Genomic DNA, 23,735 nt, shown 5'->3' with positions numbered 1-23,735 from the left:
ATAGCATTCAAATTTTATAAACCTCCCTTTAGGAACTTATGAAAGATCACTTGATGCAAATTGGACAGGTCCTACACTTACCCCTGATCTTTTTGTTTCTAAGTGGACCACCAACCAATGCTGGTGGTCATAGGGCATTAAGAGATGAGATATATGAGGTCTTGGCATACATTCAAGAAAGATGTTGATTGTTTATCAGGTGAGTCCTTTGACTTCTCAGCTCCAGGTGGGGAACATAACCATCAAATCTGGATATGTGGAAAGCACAAATGGTTGGATAAATGGAGCTAATGTACCTAATAACCGTCATTCACTCATTCATGGGAATGGCCAGATGTCTGGAAATAGAACAGCCATCCTTGAAGAAAGGAACTCAAGGACTGGTTCTTCATGCAACTCATGGTTCCTTCATGCAACTCATGGTTCATTTGGTTTAAATGAATTAGCAAAATAATATCAAGTCATGCATAATTAACAACAAATTATGGAAATAGAAGACATAATTACTCCAATCAATGTGGTCTTTAGTGCCTTTGGACTTCAGAGGTATGGATGAGAAGGTGTGCCATGACCTAAATGAAGAGAATAGATGGGAGCCAGCCCTTGGACAGTTATTCTGGTCTTGACCCTTTAATGAGCACAATACTCAATGCTTTGGAGGAAAATTAGAAGCTACGTGAATGTGGCGATACCGGTTCCTTCCTGCACACCATTGCTAATTCATGAGTAACTCACAGTTCTTCGACTATGTTAGCAGTTTGAGTAGAAAACATGCTATTACTAGAATGATATATCTTCAACTTTGACTTGCATACCCATCACCTGAGGATCTTGTTAAAATGTAGATTTCAATTCAGTAAATTTTGGATGAGGCCTGAGTTTCTGCATTTCTAATATGCTCTCACTTGATGTAGAGGTTGGCTGGCCCACAGGCTGCACCTTAGAGGCAAGGTTCAAGAGGGCAGTTGAGCATTTTGGAGCCTTGGAACTAAAGTTTTTAGAAGACAGGCATGCCTAGCACGTGTCTCTCTTAGAAGGCAATCTGTTTTATAGAGACCATTTTCATCTTAATCATGTCTTTTGTTGTCTAAATAACAAAGCAAATATTTGAGGTTTTTTCTTTCACAATATTCCTTTTTACTTATTTGGTAGAAAGAAAACACAACTCAGTATCTTAATGCGATGCAAAAATAACTTTCCACAAATTTCACAGTAATTGTGGAGCAGGCAGAGAAAGAGATAAAAAAGACTGAACAAAACCAATAAATAGTGGTTTACTCTGAAGTGATGGGATTACTTCCAAGTTTCCTTCTCTAACTCACACATTTATGTAATCTTTGAAGATTTCTAGTAAGCATAGATGTCTTTTTAGGTAGAAATTATAATAAAGATAAGGAGAGAAATATATATTAAAGTTTGAGAAGTCTAGGTTTTTGTCTCAACGTGACTGTCAGCTTCGTCACCCTGAAAGCATCACTTTGTGCTGCTGTGACCTCATGTGAGACAAATTAGGAACTTCGTATACTCTAAAACTTATAAGTAATAGGATAGAATTGATAATTTTTTTTTTTTTTTTTTTTTTTGTGACGGAGTTTCACTCTTGTTACCCAGGTTGGAGTGCAATGGCGCGATCTCGGCTCACCACAACCTCCGCCTCCTGGGTTCAGGCAATTCTCCAGCCTCAGCCTCCTGAGTAGCTGGGATTACAGGCATGCGCCACCGTGCCCAGCTAATTTTTTGTATTTTTAGTAGAGACAGGGTATCACCATGTTGACCAGGATGGTCTCGATCTCTTGACCTCGTGATCCACCCACCTCGGCCTCCCAAAGTGCTGGGATTAGAATTGATAATTTTTAAACTGTAAGTTTTAGGATTAGTTGACTTTTACTGTGGATTTCATAGATGGGTCCACTTACACACCTCTAATCATGAGTAAAAACAATGCATTCTTACTACGAATCCCAAACTGGCCCTTTCCTCGTAGTCATTATAAAACAATACAATGGTTCAGGTACTAAACATTTGTATCCAATTTCACATTTGACTCAGTTATGCAAAATTGTCCTTTCCAAAAGAGGCTCTCACTGTTTTTCAAACAAGTTTCCTTGCTGAAATGGCTCTTTTCATAAAATCATACAATAGTTTCTGATATTTTTTAAATGATGCACCATCTCTTTAAGAGAAAATTGGGTTATTGATTAATTGATTATATGCTGCTCATGAATGCCAACTTAAGCACAAATAAGGAGACACTATTGAATGTCCATAACTCAAAGCCTGCAAGACCACGCTACATGGTTGCATTATTACCATCTCCTATTTTAATGAAGACATAGCACAGCACTTTGTTGCCCTAATTTACACAATACATCAAAACTATTTGAGATTTCCTTACACTACAATGGGAGAGAAATTGCAGGACATACGTGAATCACAGAGCTTAGTCAGCTTGTTAAGGTAAGGCATTAGCATTCTAAAGCTGTATTTGGAATGTTAGTCTTTTATAAGGTGACAGTGGATTTCTTCTTCAGAGGATATTAAAGTGCATGAAGCTGTCTTATAACTTGCTAGTGAAAACTGTGACATTTCAAAATGATTAACAGAAAATTGAATATTTATTTATATACTCAATAATCTAGAAGTGTCTAAATAATAAATGGGTCACAGGAAAAGATTCCTCATTTAGAGAAGAGAATAATAATAATAAAAATAAAACAACATTGTAAGAATTAATGTGACATAAAAAAAATCAAAAACAATACTGTAATAACTACACACAATAATAATAATAACAATAGTGTAATAATTACAACAGCTATGTAGGAATTATAGCATGGACTTAATTAAGGACATGTGTTATGGAGCAGGATTTAAATCATAAGTCTCCAATTTACTAGTATGGAGGCATGGAAAAATTGGCCAACTTTTTGGTGTCTCACCTTTCTTATCTGTAAAAGGTCATAATATTAATTCCTCTCTCACTGTTTAACTGTGAGGAAAAAATAATATGGAACATACAGGAGTTTGAACTGAGTATTGCATATGACAGAAACTCCACTACAGTGTTTTAAAATCAAACAGAGGTTTACTTTGTAGCATAACAAGAAGTCTAGAAAGAAACAATCCCAAGGTAGTATAGCTACCCCAAGGAAATCACCATGGACTCAAGCTTCTCCTCATTTCCTACTCACTATTCGTAATAGGTGATGTAACACAGGATGACTACTGCAACTTCAGGCCTCACTCCTACTTTCTGGAGAAAGAAGGAAGCAACAAGGAGAAGGGGGTACTTATTAGGACAGGAGAGTAAGCTTACTCTGAAATCTCCAGGAGTCTCCTGATTACCATGCCAGTCACCAGAACTTGTGATCACCAGAACTACTCCTAGCTGCAAGGGAGTCTGAGAAATAAGAGTCTCTGAGCTCCACACTGCTACTTAGAATGAGATATTCTTCTGTATTAAAAATAAAATAGGTGAGCAATAAATATTTCATATGCAATATCTACCATATATCACTTCAAACCATACAGTTTCATAAATATTAGCCATTATTATTTTTCTACATTTTTGTACCACATATGTACCTCAGACCCCCAATGAAACTGACTATGGTGTATGAGTCTAAAAATATAGACATATCTCTGCAGTAACTCATTTATGTAGGGGAAATTTAAATACTACTTAAGGAAGAGGTTCCATTGGTGGTTTGGGGGCAGAAAGGCTAAAGACAGGGAATAAGAAATGCAACATCTGTTCCCAGATCAGCCCTTCTCCTACAGCTTCTAAGTCTTATGTAGAGAAAAGTTACAGACCTTAGTTAAATGAATTTTTGTCATGGAGGATTTATAAAACAGAAGACACATTTTATAAAACAGAAGCAATATGATAGAGTTTAACAGGGAGAGAATCCACATTGGTACACTGTTGTCAGTAGACATGGAAATAATGCTCAGGCACTGGAAACATTCTAGAGTGCTGATGCTGCAGCAGCAATCTACCAGAGGAACAGAATGGCTGGCAAGAAACCATGGCTGCCTGGGGACATGAAAGGCAGCAAGCATACCAGACTTCCAGACATGTGAATGTGCCTAGCAAAAGATAACTGGCTTATGACATAGCTCTTAGGACTCCTAGAAACGTGTAAGGAAAGTGTTGCAGAACGCCAAAGACTGTTTTAGAGGGTGGAGAGTAACAATGAGGAGCAGTTGTGGTTATGTTCATGTTAATTTACATTACAAGACTAATTGAACACTAATAGAGTCATGCTAGTGCTCACTGCCGGTTAAGAAGTGGTAATATGGTAAATATGGTAGTATGGTAAATATGGTAATATGGTAAATAATTTACATTGGTTTTTTGAAATGATTTTATAAGTACTCTCTGAATTAAGTGTTGTTTTCTTACTTTACAGATGAAGAAACAAACTCACAGAGAAGGTGAAATATCTTATCTTTGTTTTCTCAATTAGAAAGTTGTAGGCTTAGGATCTAAACCCAAGTTCACCTGACTCAAGATTATTCCCTGAGCTCCAAAACTGTCTCAAGAAGTAGAAAGCGACCATCATTAATTTTTAGGGAGAATGCACAGCCAAGTGGTTTTCAAGTGAAGTGTGTATAAGAATCACTTAGATAGTATGTTAAAAATGTTGTTTCCTATTCCCTCATTGACCACCCAGGGACTCTGATTCCAGAGGTGTGAGGTGAAGCCAGCATATTTGCATTTTAAGACACCCACACAAGTGGTATTGATGTGATCACACTTTGAGAAACATGCAGGGATACGAATCTAAGGGTTTTGGCATCCTTAACCAAAGTTTTCTATACATTTTGAAGCTGGGCTGAAAGAGAAAAAGATGAAATACTAGGAGTTACAGAAACATTGTCTGTAATTCTCAGAATAACCATACAAGAGTGGCATTCTGAACCTTAAAGAGGAAAAAAAAATTTAGTGGAATCAGCACTCTGCTTGGTGTACCACTTTTATGAAACAAGAGAGTACTTTTTACAGTAAGCATTTTTAGAGCTGTTTTAGACTGATAGATACACTGTGAAGAGAGTATACAAATTTCTGATTTACCCCATACCAAGTTTCCCCATTATTAATAATTTACACTCATATGGCCCATTTATAAAAATAAGTGAATCAATACTGATACATTATTAACTAATGTCCATACTTCGGAATGTATTTCATTTTTTCCTGAAGTCTTTTTTCTGCTCCCAGATCCCACCCCATATAATACATCTCATTTTGTCCTAAGTCTTCTTAGCATCCTCTTCCTTCTGACAGTTTCACACACTTTCTTTATTTTTGAAGGCTTAGGCCATTTTGATGAATGTTGTCAGGTGTTTGTAGACTCTCAACCAGGGTTTGTCTACTCTTTTTTTCATTGTTAGACAGGGTTTATGGATTTGGAAGAGGAAGATTACAGAGGTGATATGCTATCAACATGACTTATCACTGCTGCTGATGACCTTGATCACCTGTTAGAGGAAGCGTTTGTAGATTTTTCTACTGTAGTGACTTTCCTCCCCTTCCCCTTGTAGACTGTATGCTTCAGGAGGAAGTCATTAAGCACCACCCACACTTAAAAGTATATGGGTTATACTCTACCTCTTTGAGAGTGAACTATATATATATAATAAAATATATGGCAAATATGGTAATATGGTAAATAATTTACATGGGTTTTCTGAAATTATTTCACATATATTATATATAGTTTATATATAATATTTAAATTATTCTATGTAGGGGATATAGCTAACTCTCTTTCCTTATTATTCAATTATTTATTTATATCATATAAAATTCCCTAAAATGATATGATATAAATAAATAGTTGAATAAGGGAAAGAGACTTAGATATTATTTATTCATATCATATCATGGATATTTTATTTTGGGTTATCATGGGAAACTACTTGATTGATTTTCTTGCTCAAATTGCTGTGGCTTTGACCATTGAGAGAACTTTCAGTGTCCCTTTGACATACTCTATCATTGTGGGTTTTTCGTTTTTTTAAGAACTTCTTCCTTTCTGCCACTCCAAGATACTCCAGCCTTATCTTGTATATTTTCTGCATAAGTTCTAGAATCAGCTACTTCTCTGGGGAGCTTTGGCTTCTTTTCTTGGATAATGGTTTTAGAAATCAAGATCTGAGTGCTGGGTTGCATTTTTTTAGTACATGCATTTTGGGGGACAAAAAAGTAGAATGCCCAGCTTTTGGAAAGTGTCCAATATGTACTGGCAAGTACAAGGATTAAAAGCCACATTTGGAAGCAGTGGCTCACGCCTATAATCCTAGCACTTTGGGAGGCTGAGGCAGACATTTCACCTGAGGTCAGGAATTTGAGACAAGCCTGGCCAACAAGGTAAAACCTGTCTTTACTAAAAGTACAAAAAAATTAGCCAGGTATGGTGGCAGGCACCTATAATCCCAGCTACTTGGGAGACTGAGACAGGAGAATTGCTTTAACCTAGGAGGCGGAGGTTGCAGTGAGCTAAAATCGTATCACTGCACTCCAGTCTGGGCAACAGAGGGAGACTCTGTCTCAAAAAAAAAAACACCAGATTTAGGTTTTCCAGCCATAACAGGTAGCTTCTGTGTGATCTTACAAACAAGTAACTGGCCACCAGTCTCATAACCTCACTAATAAAACATGTGAGATAAATTAGCCATTCTGCCCACTTGATAGAGGTATTGAGAGGTGAATATAGATAAAAGATTCAAAAGCCATTGGAAGACAGAAGGTCTCAGATAAGCATGGAACAATATCATCATCATAATAATTTATCAGCTATTAATTATCATAACCTCATATGGCTGTGTACTTTGCAAGAAAGAAAAGAGCTGTTTAAGTTGCAAATTTTGAGCTGAGCTACCTGCCCTTTGGCTGCAAAATATACAGAAGATCTTTGATGAACTAGCTAACACCCTTTATGCCTTCATAATAAAGGGTTTGGCATCCTGAACCAAAGTTTTCTATATATTCTGAAGCTTGGCTGAAGGAAAAAAAAGACAAAAACATTAATTTTCAGCACAGACTTATTCCAGCAGTACAGAAACCTAAATCTGCTTTCTCAGCTAGTAGATTTCCAAGTTCAAAATGCACTGTGTGATGGCATCTGTCCTTCCCTGAGCTTCTGAGATCTCCTTAAAATTATTAGAGAAAGTTTACAGGCAAAGAGTCTTTATTTTAAAATTACATTATTTATGCCACAAAAGTTACTTCTCAGATGACCTTGTCACTTCTCTCTTCCTTTTTCTCCTAGCTTTATCACAAATCTGCTTGAGAAAAGGCTAGTGACCAGGGAAGTCATTGCTGGTGATGGTGATGAGATCTGTTGCCTCGGCTGAGCAGCTCTCCGCAGTAAAATATCACCATCATTTTTTTTCCCAGAGCCTGAACATGTAAAGAACAGTGTCCACATAGGGTAAGGTCCTATATGAGAAAGGTCCTCCAATTACCCTACCTACCAGACTCAATCTCTCTGCATTCTGGAAGGCTCCCTGATTATGTTCTCTTTCCCTTCTCTAACTGCACCTCTCACCCATCTGGTTCTTAATAATACAATAATATGTTGCCTTGTAACTCTGCTCATCTTTCTTTTTTACATATTTAAACTGCCTATGTCTTATTCCTCCAACCATTTTGTTAACTAAAAAACAGAGGCAGTGTGTTTATATGCTGTTTAAATACACCACAGGAGTTAACAAATAGGATAGATCAAACATCACCTTTATAAACATCTGTTAAATGAACAAATAAAAACAGAAACAGTTTAGGCTGGGTGCGGTGGCTCATGCCTGTAATCCCAGCACTTTGGGAGGCCAAGGGGAGCAGATCATGAGGTCAGGAGTTTCAGAGCATCCTGGCCAAAATGGTGAAACCCCGTCTCTACTACAAATACAAAAATTAGCCATGTATGGTGGCGGGTGCCTGTAATCCCAGCTACTCAGGAGGCTGAGCCAGAAGAATTGCTTGTAGCTGGGAGGTGGAGGTTGCAGTGAGTCGAGATCGCACCACTGCATTCCAGCCGGGCAACTGAGTGAGACTCCATCTCAAATATATATATATATATATTTTTATACATATATATAGAATTTATATATATATATATATATATAGAAACAGTTCATTATTCAATATGTACCAAGGACTTTGATAATCCTTGAGTGTAATGGTTTTCAAAAATGTAATCCATTCAGCAATGGCTTTCCAAATTTTACAAATGAGGGTGCTGAATCTTAATGAGGGTCATACAGCTAAATCTTGGTAGAGCCAAGATTTGCACCCACGTGTGCATAATAATGTTTCATGGAACTCTTTCTTAGATTTTTAATTTAGAGGCTCACCTTACTTCTCTGGGCCTGATCAATGCTTTGAAACACAAGAAGTTTTGACCTTTTCATTCTGTATGCTTTTTATTTCTCTTCATCATCTTGTCTTGACTTCTGCTGACTTCTACAAAATAACATTTAATTCTTTAACTCACCCAAGTCTTCAGGAATGGTTCCCTGAGGTGAACACAGAGTCTATCCCTGGGATTATTATGAAGAAAATAATTATTCACCTACTTTATCTTGTTCCATTTTCATATATGTGAGTTGACAAATGCCCTAGATGCATTAGTAACGGGGCTTAAAGAGATTGCAAATTCTATAGACTTCATACATTTACATTTTCCTATTTGCAGGATTTCCTTGATTGTGAATTTGTCACAAGCACTCTGAAATGCTGCCAATAAAATTATTAATAATGCCATGTAAAGGAAAAATCAGGCAAAAGAAGGGGAGAGAGAAAAGGAAAATAGAATAAATCTCTCTGTAAGTAAAAGCTGAGTAACCCTGAAATTTACCATATCCTGAACTGAACTTTGTGAAGCTCATGCAGGGAGAAACTTCAGATTTAATGCAAATTTGATAATAATCATTAAATAAAATTCAATTTGGTAATGAGCATTTGGTAATGAATAATTAAGATGCATTCAGTACTATACTAGACGCAGTGGAACACAGACGTCTTAGACACGACTTCTCCAATAAATACAGTATCCTATCATGTCCAAAAGATAAACTGATTCAAAAATGAGTTCTTCTGACACTGTTTGGGCCAAGGAGTTGATCAAAAGAAAACTTCAGTTTCGAACACCCAGCTTGACTTTGTCACAAGAGTAGCGGGTAAGGCCTCCATGACCTAGAGATCATGGCTAATACAGAAGTTGCTTCTAAGCCTCCAATCAGATATTCATCTTTTCTGGACCATGAGAACGTCCCCTCAGGACAGGCCTTGATACCATTCTCTAATTGCCTCCTCACATAGCTAACAGTGTGTTATCTAAAATGTCTTTTCCCTGCTGAAAATCCTTCAGGATTCTCTCTACTTCCCTCCCCCATCATAGGTATCAAATTTATGGTGACCAACTATTCAAGTACACCTGGGGCTGTCCTTTTGTTAGCACTGAAAGTCCTTCCTCCTGTAAAACCCCTCAGTCCCAGGCAAGAATAATCGGTCACTCCTCCAGCAACTAAGTCCAGAGCAATGATGCTTCCTTTTTCTCCTGTTCCTTGCTGTATGTCCCACTCTCTCTGCCTAGGATTTTGTTCTCTCTCTTCCTTTAAACCTTTCTTGAAGATTTATTGAATTATCTTTCCTAAGCTATAGTGTATAAAATGCATTTTTTGCTGAGCGGCGGTTCACCCCTCTATAAATAGAATTTTACTCTAGGCAGGGAAAGAAAACAGCAGCCTTACATAACCTTTCACAAAAGGCCTACTCATTTGCTACCAGGACCGGAGAAGGGCCTACAGTTCATGAGCTAAGCAGAAACTTCTCTCCCCAGGAGGAACACTAGTGATTTTCATTCAGATTGATCCAATCTGTGCAGCTGAGCCCCTACGTTCTCTTCTTGTAGACTCTGATTGGAAGCACACCGGTTAACACTGCTGTCTCTGCCAGGCAGTGCAGAGCAAATCTTCAAAACCTTGCACTGAGCTTTCTGCCTGTAAAGCTTTACTCTTCTTAAAAAACCTCTGTTACACTCCTTCTCCCCTGCCACAGAAGCCCAAGCAAATGAGCACTTGGTCTGTTTCATGCCCTGAAGACCATTCCCAATCAAAAGGTGAGGTTCAGTAGGGGTCGCCCCCGTCAGGGTCTTACTTTGAGCATGTGTGTGCTCTTAGCATCAGACTTAAGACATAGAGGAGGGAGGGAGGAGGAGGGCCCAGGGCCCCAGTGTCCCTTTCAAGTGTCTTTCTTTTTCCCTGTGTCTGAGAATTTTTAAGGAGGAAAGAGAGTTGAAGGAGGGGAAAATATAGAATGAAACCAGCAGACCTTTGTAAAATGTGCCTTCTTGAGTACTGATGAGAAAATAAGGGAAAAGGCAGATAGAACACACAGAGCATTTTCAAGCTTTTAAACTCTAGGAAAATGAAATGTGTTATGGTCTCCAGGAAATACATTAACTATTAAACCACAAACCAGAAGACTCTTTGATGTTGGCAGAGTTTGCCATTGTAAGACCAACTCCTGAAGCCAAAGCATGCCACAGATGCTTCAAGCAAAGACTAAACTAGTGTGGTAGGGGCAGTTTTCCATAGACTAGATGATTACTTACACTTGTAAAGAACAGAGGCAAGGATCACCTCCCTACCCGAGGCTTTCAGTCCTCTCAGGCAGTGTTTCTAAGTCATTTGAGTAGGTCTGGGTGTGGCCTGAGGTTTCTTCATTTCTTACAAGCTCCCAGGTGATGCAAATATCTTGATTCTTGGACTGCACACCTTGAGTAGAAAGACCCTAGGACACATGACTACACTTTGGAATCACCATCAGAGATTTTAAAATACTTGTGCCTCGGCCCCATTTCCAAGATTCTAAATTAATTGGTATGAAGAAAGACTTGGCATTGATACAAAATCAAGATGAAAACCACTCCTCCACAGTGAAGATCCTAAGGACCAATTATACCTAATACTTCATGTTAACCAAGCAAGTATTAGCCTCTATTTGTGCCTGCTGAGTAGATAATGGGTCTATAGGTCTGTAGAAAATGGACATGGTTAACCAGGGAAGAGTTAATAGGGGAAGATGGATTGGATGGATAATCTACAAGAAGTGTGTTATAGGCTGCCAAGTTTGATCAGTATTGCACTGTGTCAGATCTAACTTAGCTGGACCTATGAGCCTCTAAATCAAGCAAGAGCATGGGACCAGGACCCACTAAACCATGACGTGATTGATTTCAAAATTGCCGTTGGAGTCTGACTATCCAGATTTATTTTTAAGTCTTTAAAATCACAACAATAAAACTGAGGATGGTTCTAGAATGGCTGGCCGGTGCCCGCAAAATTTTCTATTTGTAAAGATTATCTCAGGATAAATGTAGCCCATACTAAAATAATACTAACAATAGCTAGCTAGCATTTATGAAATACTTATTATAAGTCAGGCATTGGAATAGATACTTTATATAGTTAAGTACTTGAGTAATGTTTATCTCCAATTTAGAGTTGGGAAGCAGAGGTTGATTTTGTGTCCATTTATGGGTGGGAAAGAAAAGGTTCGGTGAGTTTAAGGTGAAGTTTTGTTTTCCTCTGTTCAGTGGTAGCTTTCAAAGGAGAAATGACTTATTGCCAAGTTAATTAATAATTACTTGGAATTTTCTAGCTCTTTACATTTCTCAAAGTCCCTCTCCCTTGGTTGCATATGTATGTCTATGACACCTTACAAGCTATCTCTAAACATATAGGATAGATAGGTTCATAAATTCACATCTATAAAAAATTAAATAAGGAAAAGGTGGACTATGTAGTTTGCTGAAGGTTTTGAATCATTGTACTGAGATTAGAAAAGTACTTGATAAGAGCTCATTTGAATTTATTGAGTCAATATCTACCAAGTTCAAGCAGCTACTGTTGGTGAGAGAGAATCCCGAAGTCTTCTCCAGCCTTAGCTAAGCCATTATTATGATTAGTTCTCATGGCCCTGGGTACACTGATCTTAGAATTCACTATCTTTCCTCCCACCATGGGGCCTTTGAACTAGCTTTTCTTACTTATTCTCTCCTCTGCCCCTCCCAAAACATCCAATTCTTCAGGTGTCAACCCAGCACACTTTCTCATGAAAGCTGTCTTTGATCTGCTATCCGAGACCCTCTCCTACAGTACTTTCTTTCTTTAAAGCCTTATCTCATTTGGAATTGTGGGTTTGTTAATATATGTATTTGAGTAGCGTGTTTATCCCACTGGGCTGTAAGCTCCATTACCACCTTAACGCAATACCTGGAACACATTCAAGAAATATGAGAAGAAAGCGTCACGAAAGGCTGAGATGTTTTTATAGCAACAAGCTATCAGTTCTGTAGGCAAAACCATAATATCCTCATTCTTACCGTACCGATACTTTGGTTTAAACATGATTGTCAACTCTTTAAACTCCTTTGGCCTTATCTTACTTTTTGGTCCAATCAATTTAGGGATACATGGATGAATGAACTGGCTCTGTCAGTCCATCTGGCTAATTAATATTAATGTATTAATATAAATAAATATATATTGATATAATTTAATAATATCAATATAAATGTATTAACATTAATATTAATATATTAATACAATGCATAAACACAGTAGTTGATATTTTTCAGTATGTCCATTTTGTTCATGTCCCTTTTTTGAGTTTTTTAAAAAATTATACTTTAAGTTCTGGGATACATGTACAGAACATGCAGATTTGTTATATATGTATACACCTGCCATGGTGGTTTGCTGCACCCACCAAACCATTATCTACATTAGGTATTTCTCCTAATGCTATCCCTCCCCTAACCTGCCACCCCCGAAAGAGTCCCATGTGTGATATTCCCCTCCCACACATAACATAATCCATCACATAAACAGACCCAATGACAAAAAAAATATGAAGAGCAGAAATGTTTGTGTCCCTTTTTAGTGAGTACTATGTTCTGCCTTGTTTCCTACTCACCTCTGTGTGTGCCTGTCACCTTCACTGGAGGAAAAACCCCTGCAGGGCAGAAACACATCTTAACCTTTCATTCATCTCTTTTTAACCCTTGAGAAAGGCTCAGCAACTAATATATTATCCTCAATGAGTTTATTAGGCACTGATAGTCCTACCTGAAAACTGAGAACACAAGTTTGATGAGACCACATGTGTGTCTATGGCTGTAAAATAAGCTAAAGATTATGCTGAATTTATATTTTATAATGTGAGACTTGGGAGAGCTTACTTAGAAGAGCACATTAGAGTTATGCCCCTTGATTACAAGAAAGATATAAACAAACTAGATGGAGTTCAAGTAAGAAGAATAAACATGATTAAGTTCCTAGAGAGGTATGAGGAAAAATCAAATGAACTAAATATTTATAGTCTGGTTAAGTAAAGACCAAATGTGGAGGCAAGAGTGATTTATAGCTCAAATTATTTAACACATTTTAGCCCGGAAGAGGCAGTGTCACTGTAAGGGGGATGCAGAAATCAAGAGCCAGATGAGAGGAGTGATGGGAAGGACATTTAGAACAGGACTATCTCAGATGAATTGTAAAATAAATTTTTAACAGAAAAACTGATATGCTGCTGAAAAATTCCCCAAGGGAAATAGTCACCAAACCATCCCTGGAGATGTCTCAAACCAGAGAGAGAAAATAACCAGAAATTGTCCTGCAGGGAACAGCTCTGCCCAGACATTAGACATGAAAGGAAAAGCTTTGCAGATTTTTCTAATTTATATTCTTCTGGGATCCCATGAGGCTAAAAAAGATGCAGGAACAATGGGTTGAGGACTCTGGGTGCAGAGGGTTTGCTTAGATGTCGCAGCCTTGGCTCACATCTCTAATGAGTCTGCACAGAAGGCAACACACTACAGAGGCCTCTGCAAGTACATCTGAGGCTTTATTTCATCCAGGGGTCTTCATTAGCCTGTCCCATGGGAGCAGGTGAAACAATTATAAACCCAAACAAAAATTGGGAAAGGGGGGTGCACAAAGCACATGTGTTTGTTTGAAACCTACAGTTACATATGCCATAAATGTAACAATGATATTGGGCCTATGTATTTTACCATGTTGGAAATACACCCAAATTGAAATGATCCTATTAAGATTTCTAGCTCGGATTTGGTGTCTACCATTACTAGTCTGTGATTCAGTTATCCTTTAGTTCCATTACATGCAGGGTATTCATAATGAGCCTCAAAATATGCCTGGCTTCCCTGTAAATGATTCTCTATAAAGACACAATAAACAGGATAAGGCCAGATACTAACAAGGCAGGACTTGCTCTGGTTAATCAATAATGTTACAGTGAGTAAGAATCTTTTTTCCAACTCAAAATCAGTGTACATTTTGGGAAGGTGCTTAAATAAGGCCTGGGTCAGGGTCAACATGATGAAGTATTAGGTGACAACTTCCTGAACATTAGACTACTGATAACATCTATGCCTAAAAGCAAAGAGTTGCTTAGCAGAAGAAACAGAATAACTATGTAGCAATAATATTAATGTCTAAAAGCAAATGGTTGCTCAGATGAAGAAACAGAATCTCATAATTGTCTTGCTGAAATCCAAATGGTGAACAAACGAATGGAAAAAATGTTCAAACTCATAAGCAATCAGGGAAATGCAAATTAGACCCACAATGAGAAGTTATTCCACATCCATCTGATGAGAACAAATTAAGTATATGAAAATACCAAGCATTGGAAGAGGCATGAAGCAAAGAGGCCTTTCATCTGCTGCTGGGCTGTGCAGAGTTTCAATAAACGCAACATGTCTTTGCCTCCTGGAAGTAAAGATATATTTGTATGACTCAGCAGTTCTACTCCTAGGTATTCACCCTAAACACGGTGGCAAATTTGTGCTGATGGACATGCACCAGAATGTTCATGCCAATTTTACTAGCAATAGCAAAAAACTGAATTTCAAAATCCATCAACAGTAGATTGGATAAACTAGGGTTAATTAATATCTTGAAATATTATACACCAGAGAAAGTGACTGAAATACAGCAGTATGAATCCACATATATGAAATTCAAATACTTAATGTTCAGCAAAAGTGCAAGTCAGAGAATATATACATTATATTCATTTTCTTACTCTTAAGAACAAAGTAAAGTAACATGTTAAAGATGTATGCATATGTGAAACAACTGTGCATGTGCTATTAATTTGGATGTCATTTGTACTTTGTACAACATATTTTTCCTTATTAAATGAGAATGTGGACTAGATCAATTCTAGTTACATTACTAGTTTCAATATTATATAATTTATTTAAATTATGAACTGTATTCTACATAGTGTTTGGTGTAATTAATAATAAAATTCGTGATCATGACAGCAATAATAATAACAAATACCCATGTACCTGCTACAGAATCATTAGTTAAAACTAATTAGATATTCTTCTAGTGAGGGATACGGGTGCTGATTTCTAATCTCCTCTCCTATTTTAAACACAATCCCAACAAACTTAGTCCTCTATGTTTTAGCATCAAAATTGAAAGAATTGCTTTGAGGAGGTTTTATACAGGGGGAGTTTCAGCTGAACACAAGATGTAGACAAAATATATTTTATAGCCAGAGATAAAACTCAACAATAGTAATAGTCCATGGCCAATAGGAAAAATAAACAGTTCTGTATGATGCAATGTTCTAAAAAATTATCCCTAAAAAAATTATATAATACTATAATGAAGTCATAGTGATGCATTCTATCTATTAAAAACAGGTTAAATTATGTTCTACATACTTTTAAAGAGGCAGCTAACTGAATGGAGAAATATTTCTAAAAGACTATAGAAAAATAAGTAAAATCTAACAATGTTATGATTTGAGTTAAAAACATTTATACTAACTGGTTAACTCTTTTTTTTTTTTTTTTTTTTCATAAAAACGTAAACGCAAATTTAAGAACATTGTAGATGGCCCAGAAAATGTTGTATTGACAAGATCTCCTATCAGGACGCAATTCACTAACCAGTTGGTATTTTGATCAGATCACAACACAAAGATTCAGTTAATTCAGTGGCACATTTTTGTCCTAGATTCTCTTAAGAGTAGCCTTTAGGCAAGAACCAATATTTAAAGGATGAACAAGGAGGAAATCTCCAATTTGCAATAAATACCCCTGTTAAGTTCCATCATCATAACCACAAATGTTCTTAAAGGGGATTCCTCCATGGAAGGAAATGGTGAAGGAAGGAAGGGATTCCTCCATGGAAGGAAATGGTGAAATGACTGGGCGAGCTACAAGTCAAAAAATTTAGATTAATGAAATTAAGCTCAAGTATATCACAAAGTAGAAGTAGATCATAGGCATTGGGCTCATGGAATTTACTAGAAAAGAGAAACATTCCTACACAAGTCATGCCATAAGAATAGCCTTAAAAATATGATCAATAACTATGGAATGATTTGTGTGTTTCCGAGTTGAACTTTTCCCCAAGAAATTAAAACTGTGAGAATTATGGTTGTTTGGAACTATTAATAAAAAAGTGATATGTACTGGTATTATTACCATTGGCAAATTACCATCAATATTGAAAAAGAAGTCATATTCAATCTCATGCATTATTATGTATTTCTAAACCACGCCATTGGGACAAAGCTCACGTATTTCTAAACTACCAAAGAAAACACTTTAATAGTTGAATTAAAGGGGTTTAGTTGTTAAACCTCAGGCAAAAATTTGTCAGAGAACTTTGGAGCACTATAACAATTTTGATCAGCAGCAAACCTGTATTTTTTCATGTTAGTATGGTGTTAAGCCAGAGAAATATAAGGTAAGGAATTTACATGCTAGAGTGAGAGAAAGAAAAGGTGTGGTACTACATTATGCTTCATATACTAAGTGCTGCTATTATAAAGCTGCATAATACATCTTATTTTTTGCTATTACCTATTTGGCATATGTAATGTGTAATTCTGCCTTGCACATTTTTATTGGCCTGCAGGGAAAATAATCTGGACTGTCCAACCTTTCTTGCTGATAAGCTTAACATTGGCTTTCCTTGAGATCTTGTTTTGAAGAACAGTATCTTAAATACATTGATCAATGCCTTGCTGCTGATATTACGATACTATTAAGAAATGTTTTCTTTTTCTCTAAAAAGTAGTAACTTTGAAAAGGATTAAAGTTGTATCATTCCAACCTGGTAACACCCTTTTGGAAAAAAATAGCATACCTAGGTTAGCATAACCTATTATCTTGTAGAGCTTGCTCCTGTGTCTTCTTAAAGCTTGTGAGCTCTAGAACTTCAATAATACTGGCAGAGAGGCCACAAGTTAGATTCTCTTAAGAAAACAACACTGTTTAGCTGCTTTCAGAGTATACTTTTACTCTCCACTAAAAGCAGCATGCAAGAAAATTTAAGAATTTATTTTTAAAGCAAATCCCCGTGACCTTGCAAAGTGTAACATGGTAATGTTAAACATAGTGTCTGTGGGTAGTAGCCTTGGTTTCAGAGTGAGAAAGGTTTTCTTGGATTGCATCAAGGGAGGCAGTATTGATGCCGTGCCTCTTAGAGAGAAGAGTTTTGATTTCTTTGGAAAAGCTTAGAAGAAGCAAGCAGCCCACAGCAGGCTGCTGAAAAATTCACCGGACATTGTGTTGATATTTAATTGAGTATCTATCAATCATGAGTTAGTGAGATTCCAAGCTATAACTCATTAAGCTATAACTGTTGTGACAATTCATGAAACTCTTAAATTCTCCACCGGAGCATCATAAGAAAGGAATGGAAAAAAGAGGGGAAAAAAGATTTGCTGTTTACATTTTTTGAACTGTAAATGTGCACAGTATTTACTATTCCACTTCAGGGAGTATGGTACTTCTCCAGAACCATGTGACTTCTTATCTTTAGTTAATTAATCAAGTAATTTCAGTGGGTTTATGTCATTATTCTTTGGACTCAGGCAAAGCTATAATTTCTTGAAATTTATGTATATAGTTCATCTAAGAGATTATCATCTGAATTAGATTAATCCTTCCAAAATATATTGCTGTGAACACATTGGGAGCAATGTATTCCCACTTTGGTATCAGTTTCTGATAGCAGTGTGTGCCAGAAACTTCCAACAGAAAGTAGGAAGATCTGTAACCAGGCAAGAACTCATTCTCCAATGAAATGACAAGTGCCCTTATGTAATTAGAGCTATCATAATTCACACCAAAGTCATATATTTGAAGGAGGAGGCATGAGGGAGTAGAAATCCTTCTCCTTCTTTGTGTGTGGACATTGTGTTTTAATTTTAAAGAAATATCAGAAAAAACCTGCATTATTTTAGAATACAGTTACCTTTGCTGGTAGAATCACGAGGAAGAAGTTTCATATGCAAACTTTAGGATGGCAAACTCTCCAAAGAAACAGTAAGAACGCTTGCTTTAAAATATAATCTTAGGGCACAGTCTCCCATGGAAAGAAATATTCTGTTCAGAAACTTCAGCAATGCTTTCAAACATGCGGCACCAGATAAAGATAAGTGTTTTGTCTGCAAGTAAAAATTTAAATTAGGGCTTATTTCCAAATGACAGCCATCATACTAGATGACCCTACTGTGTGCAGCTGCAAACATTCCAGGAGCATATCACATGTATTTGAAGAATACCAGACCGTTAGATTTATGAAACTAGAAATGTAAGCCAGGAAGGGAGAAATATTTCTTCTCATTAAAGATGTTTTTGAGATAACTGAGTTGCTGGAATTCCCTTAGAAGATGTAGTATCACAATGTTTCTCTCTAAATATTTCCCTCTCTAAAAACAAGTAAAAATATCCCCACCTCCCCCCTCAAAAAAATATCAACTCCCCAGATATCTTGTCAAGCTTCGCATTGGTTTAGAATACCATACTACAGCCTGCAAATACCCTGTACTCAAGGAGAAACTTTCAGCAGCGCTTCATTCAGGAATTTAGAGAGGATTAAAGCTCTTCCTCTTCAATGAAAACAATGTGGAAGTTTGCTGACAGGTTAACTTGCCAGAGAATAAATTTAAGTCATACACACTGAGAAGTTATAAATCTCTCTCCAGAAAAAAAAAAAAAAAATGCCTATCAGCATCTCAAGCCAGGCGAGCTTTTAAGAGCATTAAAGTAATGGCACTAAGTCTAATATATTCACATATAACACATGTGGTGGCGGTTTCACATGCTTTATAACTCAGAGGGCAGCTGCTGCTGTGTGGGAAATGGATGCTGACAGGTCACTGGTGATTTATACTGCAGCACTCACAGAGGAGTGGACAGCCAGCCTACCCCGAACCCTCAGGCTCTACCATACTGCTGCCACTCAAAAGCAGACCCACATGGGGGCATCTGATCTACTTTGGGTAGAAGAATGAGAAAAGATCACATAGGGAGAGTGACCCGCCTCATCTCAGCATATCCAGACTACATTAAACTCCCACATATTTTTTTTCAATGCAATGGAACCCAAACATGTATGAAGAATTAATAGGTATACCTCCTATTTTACTCACTAACATCTAACATCTAAAATTGTTATCTTACCTGAGATCCCCTGAGACTTTATATGGTTTTTGTGCCTGTGACTCATGTCAAATATATAAGAAGATGACATCTTACAGAAGCCAACTAAAAAGTCACCATACTCCTCCCCAACATCAAATCCTCACTCCCTGCTGACACTGTTCAGGGATGTCCTTTGTTAAGTCATCACAGTTTCATAGGAATCTACAGCAGCTTCAGACTTTCCCTAGAAAGTAGGAACCAGCCCACTGCTATTGTGCTAGTCTCCATAATCCTTTGTTACCAATCAACAAAGTCTTTAAAACACCCTGCTGAATGGGAATTTCACTGCCAGTAAACTAGACACTTGGCCTTATTAAGGGCACCTCCTACTGGTCCTTTTATAGAGTGAACTATGCTTTCTTATGGTAAGTTTCCTGTCATGTTTCTAAACAGGGGAAATTATTACTAAGAGAAAGAGGTGATACTCAGATTAATGACAAAGACAGTGATGTGAATTGGCAATATCTTAAAAGTGCACCATCCACTTTCCTGGGAACTGTGCAAACTGAATCACAATTCATTTGCAAATAACATATGGATTTGGAAGTGTAGATAAGTTTAAAGATTTAGATTCATAAGCCTATCCACCAACATAACCCGTGTGTGTGTGTGTGTGTGTGTGCACGTGTGTGTGTGTGTGTGTACCCCTTGTATATATCTGCTTTTTCAAGCACAGATATGTCTGTCAAGGAGGAAATTAAAGCGGTAATACATGGCCCTATCTGGACAAGAAATATAAATAAGTGGAAAGAGAATATTTAATTAATTTAGATATTAATAAAACATACATACATTTATCTCTATTAATCTACCCCCAAACTATGCCAGACGAAAGTCACTTCACAAATAGCTTTGAAATACTGTAGTGTAATTGACAAGACATCAGTGTTCATTTTGTACACCTTGCCTCATGCAGAGCTTTCAGCGAGCACATTGCAGGCCAGCAGTACTACTGTTAGGCAGACTTTCTACCCAGTGAGGGATGCCCCCTGAACTTCCCCTTTTCTGTCCCTAACGGTCTCCGAAACTGCCAGAGAGAGCACAAGTCAATCTTCTGTGCAGAAGGAGGGTCCTTCTCACCGCAGCCTCTAGCATTTGAGGGTCTCGAGGAGGGAATTTAAAACAGACACCTTTTATTACTGCGGGGATGGTCCCCCGCCCACCTTTCTCGAGAGTAATTGCCGAGGACAAAGCTCCGGGAGAGAAGAGCCAGGGGAGGAGGGGACCGGCCCGAGAGGGAGGGAGGGAGCACAGCCGCTAAGCGCGCGGATGCGGGCACGCGCGCATCACAGGAGCGCGCGCATGCACTCACACACATCTCCCGCCTCACACACACACACACACACACACACGCATCTCCCGCGGCTCTCCCTGTTTGAGTCCGAGTGCAAGCGCAGATTCCTGCCCGCATGCGGCCACGCCAGGCTTCGGGAGCCTGGAGCTGCCTCTGCGTTTGACTGAATCCTTCGCGACCATAAGAGGCGCATTTTCCGCTCGCGTTCGAAACCCTTGGCCATGCAGCACTTAGCAGAGATGAGAAAGCCGGAGCTGCCGGCTCCGGGGAGCGGGGGGCTTGTCCGAGATGTGTGTTGCATTCCCTGTTAATTTCCCAGGCACGAACTGGGGAGCTGCTACTCAACGCCCAGTCTCTGCCAGCGCCTCTTTTTCCTTTAGATTAGGGAAAAGGTCGTTTCCGAAGGGATCTCACTGCTCAGCCAGCGGCTCTCCTCTCCTTCTTCGCCAGGCCCGCTCCCTGTACCCCAGTGCCCATCGACACTTGTGGTGAGGTCCCGCGAAACAAGTGGACCTTATCATGAGTCATTTTGTTCTTTTCTATTGCTTTGGCCGTCGAAGCCCCCAGCTCCGTATTCGGAGATTACAGCAGTCCTGAGCAGCTTTCAGGTCCCTCTTTCTCCTGCGCTAGCCCGATCCAATTCCCAAACAGTTTTGCCATTTTTAATTGGAAACTGAGCTTGGCAAGTGCCAGAGCCAGAGGGCCGGTTCTCTGAAATATCAATCATTTGGAGTTTGGAGGTGTCCTGGAGCTATATGAGACTCAGCTTTAGAGCTACATTCACCCTTAAAAAATAAAACAAAATTAAACATGCCTTCTTCCTCCTTGGCAACTCTGTACCTCCTTCAGTACGAGGATCCCCTCCTGAGAAGTACCAAATCATATTAGCTGTCCCTTACCCGATTCTCAATCACTAAGTCCAAAAATCCAAACCAGAAGGATCATGTATTCACACACCAACGACTCAGCCCCACCATCTACATTCTTCCCAGACTTCCTCAAAGCCCCCTGGATGTCCTCCTCCCTGCTTGCCCTGTTACCCCAATTCTCGCCACTTCGTAGATTTCTGAGGCTCTAAGGATCCAACCCAGTTCCTTTCAACGACATCCCCACCACCTGCCCCAGCCCGCCGGTTCTCCAAACCAACGCAAGTATTTGCAGAAGCAAAAATGCGTGAAGCATCAGATTTTAAAACAGCGAAGGGGCGCCCCTCGCCCCCACCACCACCATCTCCGCCCCCAGGGGAGAAAAAAACTCTTCTATCGTTTATCATCGGTGAGGAAATGGGGGCAGCGCAAGCGCGAAATCTGCTGCTATCCCCCACCCCAAATCTACTACTCACCAAATGAAATGAGAAGGAAAGTGGGGGTACGAAGGGGGTGCGACGAGAAGAAAGGAAAGAACCACTTACCGGTTACTTGAAGATGCGCGCTGAGCAGGGAAGCTCCGAAGAGTACAAAAGCCAGCTTGGGTACCCAAACACATCCAAGACTATTCTCCATATTTCAGCCAACACCTTCGGGGCCAGGGGTCGTGGGCAGCGGCAGCACTCACACACATGCACTCACACACGCATGCACACATGCACACACACGCGCCGAGCCCCTTCGGCTTCCTCCTCCTCCTCCTCGTCCTCTTCCTCCACCTCTTTCTCCACCTCCCCTGCGCCTCTGCTGCCTTCGAAGCCTTTTTCCTTGTCCACTGACACAATCAGCCGCAAAAGGAGACAGCAAAAAGTTCCATTCGGTCCAAGAGATCCTGAGCCCCGGTAAAACCTTGGAAAACTAACTCAAGGAAACGGAGGGAGCCAGAGGAGGGAGAACAGCTCTCCGAGGGGCTCGCGAGTCATCAATAAACCACATCCAGGAGGGACCAAGAGGAGATGGAAGGCAATCCTGAGGTCGGGCTGTGCATTAAAAGGTTGAGGCTGGTTCCATGTCGTCGGTTGGGTAAAGTTGAAGAGACGATTCCGCGCGAGAGCTGGAGATGCTGTTGGTTTTTCTTCCAAGAGCCGAGGGGACCGAGGGAGGAGAGGCAGGGGGGCTGCGGGGTGGAGCGCTCTCACTTGTTACTGGGGTGTCCGCCAGCGGTGTGCGAGCTGGGAGTTGGAACCCTACTACACATTGATCCAGAGAAGTGGAGGGCTGGGAGGGAAAATGTGGAGACCGGAGGGAAACGAACTGGATCAGGCAAAGATTCCACGGGAAGGGGGTGGGGGCAGAGAGACTATGGCTTAGGGAAAAAAGAGCGGACGGAGGAGGCTTCCAGCAGCTGCATTCGCCTGGTCTACGTATCAATGCGCAGGGATGCCCTCTGTGGGCAAAGCGTGGGAAGTCACTTTTGTCAATGGAGCCTGCAAACATCCTGAGCGTCTGGAGGTTTTGCAGCGACCGTGTTTGACACTCAGCCTTCAGGAAATTATTTGTACTTGACTGTAAAATCTAGGCAGGCGTTTAAGACAGGGCAGGTGGCCAGGGTGTTTACTTCCTTCCCTGCCCTTGACATTATTTAAAATAGAATTTTTCATTTGGAAAGGATCACGTGATCCAACTCCCTTCTAGGACAGTTGGGAAATCGAGGTGGACACACAGTGGACAAAGGCCACATGTTATTTCCTGACATTATAGCTAGGACCCTCCTTTTATAGGATGTCCCATGTCATCTGTGTTCTCTCTTGTTCCACGTGTTCTGCTGGCTCCCAGAAAATAGCTGGGACATCTAGTGAGACTCAGTCTCTATCTTCAAGGGGTTTGTGATCTGTCGGGAGACAGGCTAAATGGGTAATTATAAAGTATCATGATAAATATGATGGTTCACATAATGGGAGGGGAAAACAAGAGAGACATTTCTCCAGTCCCTGGCACATAGAGTGAAGCAACCTACACATG

The 23,735-nt window shown here is 39.3% G+C and overlaps 1 protein-coding gene across 5 annotated transcripts in view; it reads right to left on the bottom strand.

Annotated features, from left to right (window-relative positions):
* Positions 1–22,942, bottom strand: part of DCC (DCC netrin 1 receptor) — a 1,205,330-nt gene extending 1,182,388 nt beyond the window's left edge. For all 5 annotated transcript variants that reach the window (XM_002757246.7, XM_008979838.5, XM_035271116.3 and 2 more), the window contains exon 1: positions 22,259–22,942. In XM_002757246.7, the coding sequence (XP_002757292.2) occupies positions 22,259–22,349 (91 nt within the window). In that variant the 5' untranslated portion in view covers positions 22,350–22,942. The remainder of the gene's footprint in view (positions 1–22,258) is intronic.
* Between the last annotated feature and the right edge of the window lie 793 nt (positions 22,943–23,735).

The sequence above is a fragment of the Callithrix jacchus genome, chromosome 13 (assembly GCF_049354715.1).
Source record: "Callithrix jacchus isolate 240 chromosome 13, calJac240_pri, whole genome shotgun sequence".
Classification (NCBI taxonomy): Eukaryota; Metazoa; Chordata; class Mammalia; order Primates; family Cebidae; genus Callithrix; species Callithrix jacchus.
The sequence above is the reverse complement of the archived record's forward strand: the minus strand, read 5'-3'. Positions and strand labels throughout refer to the sequence as shown.